This window comes from Trypanosoma theileri, assembly GCF_002087225.1.
Source record: "Trypanosoma theileri isolate Edinburgh chromosome Unknown TM35_Tth_2_V1, whole genome shotgun sequence".
In the NCBI taxonomy this organism is placed as follows: domain Eukaryota; phylum Euglenozoa; class Kinetoplastea; order Trypanosomatida; family Trypanosomatidae; genus Trypanosoma; species Trypanosoma theileri.
In genome coordinates this window covers 942,878-952,673 of record NW_021639844.1, presented here as the reverse complement: position 1 = coordinate 952,673, position 9,796 = coordinate 942,878, and the positions used below count along the sequence as shown (strand labels likewise).

General features: G+C 40.7%; 2 protein-coding genes across 2 annotated transcripts; both read left to right on the top strand.

Moving 5' to 3' along the window:
- Positions 1-85: 85 nt before the first annotated feature.
- TM35_000024520 (putative nucleotide-binding protein) lies at positions 86-5,239 on the top strand (the record flags this gene model as incomplete). Its single annotated transcript, XM_029021770.1, has 1 exon — positions 86-5,239. The coding sequence occupies one exon, from the start codon at positions 86-88 to the stop codon at positions 5,237-5,239; it is 5,154 nt and encodes a 1,717-aa protein (XP_028887192.1).
- Positions 5,240-6,650: 1,411 nt separating this feature from the next.
- On the top strand, positions 6,651-8,753 carry TM35_000024510 (uncharacterized protein; the record flags this gene model as incomplete). Its single annotated transcript, XM_029021769.1, has 1 exon — positions 6,651-8,753. One exon carries the CDS (start codon positions 6,651-6,653, stop codon positions 8,751-8,753), a length of 2,103 nt encoding a protein of 700 aa, XP_028887191.1.
- Positions 8,754-9,796: the final 1,043 nt, after the last annotated feature.

Here is a 9,796-nt window from a genome sequence, read left to right as displayed (position 1 = left end):
TATATATATATATAGTTCTGCTTTCTTAGCTTTTTTTTTTTTTTTACTATTAGTATTATCTTCAACTTTTTTTTCCTACGTGTACATGTCTTCGGTTCCTCCATTTTCTCGCCCTCTTAGCGGAGCCACGCGGGATGTACGCAGTGCCTTAGCTTCTGCTCGACCCCTTAGTGTTGGTGGCCCACGCAATAACTTTGAATCTACCTATAGTGGCCTTTCAAAGGCACATCGAGTAGCGAGTCTTTTTTCTTCTTCTTCTTCTGTACCTAGGCCGGTAGACTTTGATTCAGCAGAGGCCCATGAAGCTATGTCAGTCTTGCAAAAACTTTTTCTTCCTATAATTTTGAGAAGAGTACTTTCTGCACGAAAAAGGGCAAGATGGTCAACTGAGCGTGGATTACGAGTGTATACAGAAGATTCAATTGTTCAAACATTTCGATCTTCTCATTCACTTATGTCCAATTGGCCAGTAGAAATACTAAGAATTTTAGCAGAAGAAGCGATTTACAATTATTTGGAACCAGAAGAAATTATTGTTTACACGAGGGAATGGTATGTATCATGTGGTATAGTAGTAGTTCTTTATGGTGATGTATATGAAAAAACTGTAGAATTAGGATCACCTACATCACTAACTGAACGATACTACACACGTCGACAATCTGCTCCTGCAATTTTGTGTGATCGCGTTGTCCTTTGTAGAGATGCATCTCCGACATGCATTGCAGCTCGTGGTTATACAGATGTAGCTATAATACCAGCTCGATGGGTATGGGATGTAATAAGTAGTTACGTATTTCAACTATCTGCAGAAAGTGTACTTGATTGTCTAAGATTACATATTGTCCCAATGTGTGAGCAATTAATGAGTGAAAATTATTATCCCATGTCATTGGTACTTCGTCGAAGTTGGTTATGGTCGTTATTTAGTTCAAGTGACAGAGTACGACTTGCCCGATCTATGGAGGTAAAAGTTTTTTGTATAGGTGACACTATATTTAATGAAGGGGATCATGATCCTTACTTGTACATCATTCGTCGTGGAACTGTAAAAACAATAGTTAGGAAAGAACCAATTATTGAATTTGATGCTGGTGCTTCATTTGGAGAAATTAGTGTTATCTTTGATGAACCTCGTTGTTGTCACGCTGTTGCGACTACTATGTGTGAGGTTTATTGTTTACATCGAAAATATCTTATGAAACGATTACGCAGGAAACCGCAATTATGTGAGAGTGTTATTAGAAAAGCCCTTAAACGACGAGAACAATGGCTTGAAGATGGAAAAAAACGTGATATTATGGGACTTGCCGCCCTGCTGAGTGGAGTTCCTTGTCTGAGTCAAGCCACTGAACGTGTACGCATGAATCTTGCCCTCACGGCCCACGTCCACGTTCTTCCCCCGGGCGTCACTCTCTTCAAGAAGGACTCCCTCTGCGATCGTCTCTTTGTGGTTGGCCACGGGACGCTGGCGGTCTGCGGGGGGCCGGACGCCGAGACGCTGCGCTCCACGGCGGAATTTGTGGGCGAATTGTGCCTCTGCCCGCACTTGTGGCCCGCCGACGTCGTCACCCGCACCTCCGTCGACGGCTGGTCCATCACCGCGGAGGAGATTATGCAGGCACTCTCAACTATACGTGCCGATGCCCAGGCCGTCGATCTCTGTCGACAAGGTATTGATCTCTATCGAGCCCAAAACGGCACAGAAACCACAGAGACTACGGAGAATGCAGAGACTACGGAAAATGCAGAGAATGCACAAGGTACAGAGGAGGCAGAGGATCCATCAGGGGGAGGAGTAAATCCGTCACCACCCGCTACTCGATCTTCAAGTATTAATGTTTTACCTCCACGCACAAAGAGGTTGATTACCTTAGATGCAGATGCAACTCAAAATGCACCACATGTAGCGGAATCACCCTTATTAAAAGAGGAAACTATTTTATCTGACTTTGACTGGAATAATTACGCTATGGAAGATAAAGATTTATCACAACTGGATGAAGGAAGTGAACCGATTAAGCGAGAAGATAGACGACAACTTGAACATAGTATTGAAACTGAACTTAATAGGAGAGCAGGAGAACTTTTATCAGTACCTGAACAAGAACATCCAAGTGCTGTAGATTATGATTTTCCTGGAGAAGTAGATGAAATTCAACAAATGTTGGTAGAACAAATATTTTTAATGCCAACTGAACGTCAACCTGGTTTTCTCCGACAAATTAACAAAAGTAAAGTCACTATTGTTATGGATGATAGTTTGGAACCAGGTGAAGAACTTTCATCCGAGACAACCATTCCAAATGATCTCACATTACCTCAATATGTAGTTCCGCCACCTGTTCTTTACACTCTTGATACCATTGCAGACGCTTTAGAGAATAATCAAGTTCCAACAGAGTCGGATACTCCTCTTATAAGTCCAAGATTTACTTTAGATCCTACGGTTCAAAATTCACGACGACGTACGCGTACACCTGATGTTGGACTATTACCTCATTGGCAAACAACTACACAACGTTCTATGGAGGATTTGATGAATTCAACTTCAAGATCTCGTCCACATAGTGGAACATCTTTAAGATCTCGACCTGTACGACCATCTTCTGCTTTTGCACATCATAAGCATTCACCTCCACGTATTCAATCTGCTGGATGTAATCATCGAATGAGTCGAAGTGTTAGTTTTTGCAGCCGAACAAGTGTTTTCGCTAACCCTACAACTCCTAATCCTTCTGAGGCTACAAGCATAAGTCTTCAGAATACTGTTGCGAGTTGGGCCAAGACTAATAGTATTGATCTCACCCAACAAGCAAAAATTAGTGCTGCAATGTTTCAATCAGCATTGGATAAATTTGTAAAACTTGATGATCAGAATTATTTTCAAGAAATGGTGCGTGTTTGCTTACCTCCACAAACAGCAGAACAATGGACTGAAGAAGATCAAAATAATTCTACAAGAGGTAAAGATGGTTTAGTTTTGTTACTTATGCATGTTCGACGTTGTGATGGTCTTGACATTAGGGATAAAATACAATCTCCAATAGTAAAGGTTTCTACAAATTCACGAGTTCTAACTCGTACACCAGTAATGCAAGATCGTGTAAAACCTGTATGGCCTATTGAAGTAGCTTCTTTTATTAGTTTTGTTAGACGAGATTCTGAGTTACAATTTACTGTATGTGATTCTGAAGATGAAAGTTTAATTGCATATACTGCTACATTGGCTACAAGTGAACTAAGAGAAAATGGAGGTGTGGGTTTACGATCTTTACGTTTACATCGAGATGATTCAAGTGTAACATGTACACCTGGTGAAGAAAATGCCAATCTTGAAGTTTGTATGTTAGCTGTTACTGCATCAAAATACAGTAGTTTACATAAACGAGCTTTAGATGAAAGTGATGATGAAAAATTATCTGATGATATTAGTACTTTATATGTACAAGTATTAGGTGTAGAAGGTCTTAAACATCGTATTGAAGCAGTTATAGGTGTTTCTGTAGAAACAGATGGTAAAACAAAAGAAGTTTTGCGTACCCCTAAAATAACTCCTAAAACACGTACTCCTTTTTGGCCAGGACAAAGTAGTTTTTGCGTTATCAAAAGTGATGGAGTTGTTAGTTTTGATCTTTATCATCGTGATGTTTTTCTAGCATCATATGATACACCTGCAGATACTCTTGCTTTTGGTGGAATTGGTATTCATACATTTCCGTTAAGTCGAGCTCAGGGTGATGATGGGGAAATTTATGGTAAACTTAAAGTATCAATTCTTGGTATGAAAACTCCATCAGATGACGATGGAGTTGAGGAACGAACATCTAAAGTTTTAGTTCTTCATGTGGATAATTTTAAAATGATATCAAGTACTGAAGAAGAATTTACACCAGACCCTTTTGTTATTGTTCGAGGTCCAAGAGGAGAAGTAATTTTACGTACACCACTAAGTCTTGGTACTTATAACGCTACTTGGAAAGAAGAAGAAGCATCATGTTTTATTGTATGTCCTACACTTACTGGAAGCAGTGCTATTTATCGTTTTGAAGTCTATGATAATAATGAAAGGAATAAACTTGGTACATCAGAATTTTCTGTTTCTATGAATGGAACCAGACGTAATCGTATGCAATTTTCAATTGGAGATAGAGGTACATTAACTGTATTAGCTCATACTTTTCCTATTCAAAAAGCTCCTAGACCACCGAAACCATTGCGTCGAAATTCTGATTCTTTTAATTATGGAATGGATCAGGATGATTTTCTTTTATTAGTTCATGTAAGTGGATGTGATGGTCTTCAAGGTACAGGATTTGATGACTTTCAAATTGATCCTCTTGTAACTGTGCGTATTGGGCGAAGACGCATGGTAGTTGCACCTTTGATATCTGGAAGTACAGCACCACGTTGGCCATATCCAAAGGCAACTTTCCTTCTTCCTGTTTTACCTAGTATCCTTACTCATATTTCTTTGGAAGTTTGGGATACGAATATAGAGCTTTGTGATGTTCTTGGTGTGGCTAGAATTTCTATTGAGCAACTTTGTCAAACTGGTACACACCGTTTTACACTTCAACCGCACAAGGATCAAGAATTTGGTAGACGACAAAATTTAGGAACTATAACTGTACAAAGTCGTTTTGGTAAACGAAATGGAGAAGTTGTTTCTGGTGGAGCTTCAATCCCCTTCGCCTCTGGAAGTACCCACAGTGCTGGTTTATTTGAATCCCGTCTCTTCCACAATACTGGCAACACCCCCGATCTCCCTGTCACTCGTGTGCGTGTGCACATCTCCAGCTGCTGCTGCCTCAAGTCGAGCACGCCGCGGAAGTACGTGCAGGTGACCATGTCGTGTCTGCAGCATCTCCTGCTGGAGGTGGAGCGGGAGTGGACGGAGACGGGTTGCCCGGCGTGGTCCCTCGCGGAGGCTCACACCATCGTGGACCTCCGCGCCATTTACGGCCGCTCCCTCCGCTTCATCGTCACCGGCCGCGGGGATGACGGCGACGCCCCCGTTGGGGCTGCGCTGCTGCCCTTCTCCGCCCTCGTCTCCTCCACGCCGGGCGTCGTCGCCGTCCGCAGTCTCCCACTCATGGACCCCGCCACGCAGCGCGAGAGTATCGTCGAGGGACAGGAGCGCAGCAGAAGCGCCAGTGTGGGTGCAGATATGCCTAGCATCACCATCGCCTTGCTCGCTCTGGACCCCGCGGACTCACCAGGGGTGGATGGAGAATAGTCTTTCTCTCTTTCTCTCTCTCTGTTTGTGTGTTTGGGTAAAGTAGAAGTGGAGTTGTGGGTGTGGGTGCGGTATGCGGATAACATGCGTGGACACGCGAGACTGCGTGTATATGTGTCTATGTAATTTGTCACCTGCTTTGTATCATTTTATCTCTTTCTTTCCCGTGTGTACATATATATCTATTTATATATATCTATTTTTATTTGCTTGGATGCCTGAGGTTTCTTGAAAGACACCATGGTAGAAGATGGCGAAAAAAAAAAAAAAAAAAAAAAAAAAAAAAAAAGGCAACACACGAAAAGGCGACGTTGGTACTGTGTTTTTCTCGTCCCACCTCTCTTTTTCCCTTTTTATTTTTCCCTTCCTCCCTCTCTATCTCTTTTTATACGTGTGTGTTTCTCTCCATGTAAGTATCCTCCTACTTGTGTATGAAATTTGCTCCCTCGCTCTCCCACATTTTATTGTACTCTTGCGCGTATATTCTGAAACAAATGAAAAGAGGCAAGTGCTTCGTTTTTGTACTTATCTCAGCACTTCTTTATTTCTTTGTATGTATTCGAAGATATATTATGTGTGTGTCTTTGCACATGTTTTTTTTTTTTTTTTTTTTTATTCTTTCCATGAGTTTCCCTCAATATGCTCTGTTTCTCTTTGTTTTTATGTAATGGTGACTTTTTTTTTTGCATTTCCTTTGCTGTAACATAAATAAAAGGTTAGAAGAGTCTTCTTTGAAGGAAGACTGTAGTGAAAGCCAGTAAATACTTTATTTTTCCACAAGACGAAAGAGTGGGTTTAATAAAGCGACTGCAACTACTACTACTACTACTACTACTACTACTACTATCATTACTGTTAGTGCTACCATTTCTCTTGCGACGAAAGGAGAGTGAGGAGAAAGAAAAAGAAAAAGAAGTAAAGGGGTAGTAAACAAGTAAGACTCTTGCCCTATTCCTTTTTCTAGAGGGAAAGGAAAAGAGAAGGCAAACAACCCCTGGAAAGTAAAAAAAAAAAAAAGAAAGGGTTAAAACGCACAGCCGTGTCACTGCAGGGTGTGAAAAACTCTGTTGAAATCACCTCACATCTGTTCATCTCCAAACGTTTCTGCCGTGTTTCAAGAGAAAGCTAAAGACACAACTACGAAAAAGGATAAATAAGATAATTTCTTATACGGCGTTAAATACCCCTCGGAAAAAGAGATAGAAGATAAAGTGAGCAGGACGTATTTATCTAGGGATTTCGTATAGACGTATTTTTCTTGCGACGTCACTCCTTTGTTTTCTTTTTCTTTTTGTTCCCCTTGCAACGTCTGTGGCACCTATATATCTACATATATATTATATTCCACTTAAAGTGGTACAGAAAATTGGGATTACTTTTAAATAAGAAATCTACAAAAAAAGGTGTGGAAATGTTTGCCCCGGAACAACACCGACACAGATTTAGTCCTGGAGGGTATTCAAACTCAGCTGGATCAGGACCACAGTTTATGATGATGTACAGTGTATATCCAAAAACCAATGGTGCCAGTTCCAGTTATATGAATCAACACCCAGTGGCGGCCAACCCTGGAGTGGGTACTCACCCTGCAGTATATCAGTACCCACTCAATTTTCCAGTGGTTGGTTTTGGCGGTTCACCAGGTGTTGCACATGAAGAGGAAGAAACAGAAGGGACATTTGAAGTTCATGATAGCCATCTAAAGGCTCCAATCACACTGCGGCCTAATGTTGTATTCCCTTCGGCTGGAAGTCAAGCACTCTTTGGTGGGCAACGTCAGCCTACCAGTTTTGCTGGTCGTAATGCTATACGTATTTGTGAATCTTTTCAAGAAGGAAGATGTACTCTTGGTGAAAATTGTGCTGATATTCACGTTTACCCTGAATATTTAAATTCTACAAGACAGGCAATGATTGCTTGGCTTCAAAGCAAAGAACGTGAATTTCAGCAAACTCTTATTCAAGATCCCAGAAGAGTATTTCGTGTTTTCTGTGCTGATCTTAAAGAGGTAGTTGAAGTACCTATATCTGCACTTCGTTTTACCAAGGGTTTATATGTAGATCCAACCTTACGTGCTCGACGTGCACGAGGAGGACATCAAAACCAATTTGCTATAATGGCATCACAAGTACCAACAGCATGTGGACTTTTTTCAGTGGAACCTTCCCAATGTAAATGGGGACGATGGTGTAATCAAGTACATATTGAACAAACTTGGATGCAATCAAAAAAAAGTGAATTTGAATCATGGTCTAATGGTCTTGAAAATCGTTTCAATGATTTACCTCCAGATCACTTATTTACTGTTCATGACCCTCAACTTAAGATGAGTTTAAAACTTCCAAAAGCTAGTATAGCTGGTTTTTCACGTGGTTTATTTCAGGGATCTGCTAAAAAAGCCCCAAGTGTTTGCATGTTATTTCAGCGTAATCGATGTACTGCTAGTGCTTGTTGTAATCAGATACATGTGGTACCAGCATATCTTCAACTTCACCGCCGATGGGTACAAAGTGGTAATCATATTTCTGAACAAGAGCGAGAGGAACTTGCGGAAAGTATGAATGTTATGCTACAATCCCTCACTTCACAAAGGGAAACTGAAAATCTTGACTCAAGTGATCCCTTCTCTCAGTCAAAAGAACTAAACCCAAAGGCATTACCGTATGTCCCAACACCTCCTCCTATGGCTGATGAGAAATCCTTATCACATGCGGATGAAAGTAATACTCAACGACGTGAAAAAGATCAACATGGATCTTCTGAAACTTTTCTTCGTCAATCTGGGCAATTACCCTCTTCTGACAATGACGCTCCCATGGGTCAAGAAGACTATACAACACCTGTAAGGACGTCAGGAATTCCAAATCATCGACAACAACAACAACAGCGCTACCGCCAACAAGAGCAACAACAACAACAACAACAACAGTTTCAGCAGAGCAAGAGTTCATCTCTAAATGAATCTGGTACTAATAGCAGTCGTAATCAAAGAAGTAATTCCTCTGGTTTGGTTTTACCATTAGGAGAATTTGTAGTGGTGGTAGATACTGATGATCGTTCGCAGTCTTCGCTTCAGGCGAGTCAGGGTAATATAAGCCATGCAGGTAAAAGCTACAGACACACTAACAATCCATATGCTCTTGGGGGCAATTCAAGTTGTACTGCATCCCCAAGTTTTGGTTGGGTTCAACCAGTACGAAGTGCGGGAAACAGCATCACCACATTTCCCAATGGTGGCAGTGGTGGTGGTGGTGGTGCTAATAGTAGTGGTAGTGGCCCGTGGGGCTCTAGAGGGAGAGCGGACTCATCTCCGGGTGTAGTAGAGGTACGCCCAACTTTCTTGGGATTCCAACATCATGAGATGGATGGAAGTCTGCACATATCTTCCTCATCGTCGCTTCACTGGAATGCCTCTGGTAGCACAATCACTCGTGCACTGGAGGAGTTTCATAAGCCTACAACAGAGATGGACTCCCCGCGCATTTCAAATGGCACATTTTTTGGACACTGTTGATCAAAATGAAGAATGCAAGAAAGGATTAATAGAATGGATTCTAACGATTGGCGTGTAATAGGGGTGTGCTGCGCATATTTATTCTTCTCTCTCTTTCTCTCTCTCTTTTTTTTTTTTTTTCTCTCTTTCTTTCCCTTTTCCTTCCTATTTGTGTGTGTGTGTGTGTATGTGTTTCGCTGTGTATACGTATATGCTTGCTCTTTTTGTAATGAATTTGTGGGTGGGGAAAGAGGGTAGTGGTGGTGGTGGTGGAGATACGGATGCGAGCGATCGGTGTATTTAAAATTTTTTGTGTTAAAAGAAAAAAAAAAAGAAGACTATGGTGATGGTGAAATACACACCTTAAATCATTATGAGCTGAAAGAAGAACAAAACATTCGATGGTGAAAGAAGGAAAAGACGAAGAAAACGAAAAAAGATAAAAAAAAAAAAATGAAAATGAAATGACTATCAACGCAAACTTTTTATAAGGTGACTAAGTAACGAAACTGAAGATGTGTGGAAACTCCACACTGAGGCACGTGTTTCGTCAATTTCTGAAGTGTTCGTCAACTCATGGCTATTGAGGTGATGAAGGATAATTCTTTTTGACTCGTTGCATAACAAAAGAGTCCAGTAACAAATAGAGAAGGAAAAAAAAAAAAAAAAAAAACGACAACAAAAGTAATTGAGAAGAAGGACAAAAATAATAATAGTAATAAGAAAAACCACTTTATGTCCATGTGAGCTTCTCATTCGCCTCACCTAAAGGCTTGGGGTTTTATCTCTTGATAGAATGATGTGTGAATAATGGAAAAAATAATGTGTCCGAGCGTTGTGAGATAAAATGTAAAAAAAAAAAAAGAATATATATAATGGTGTATGATGTTTTTTTTTGTTTTTCTTTTTTCTTGGGTTAGAAGGAAAACTCCCACACAATCATACAAGAGAATGAAAGGACGAAGCGAAAAGGTAACTTCTTTTGTGAATAGGAAAACAAGAAGGAAAATGCATATATGTTGGATGAGATGGAAGAGAGAGAGAGAGAGAGAGAGAGAGAGAGA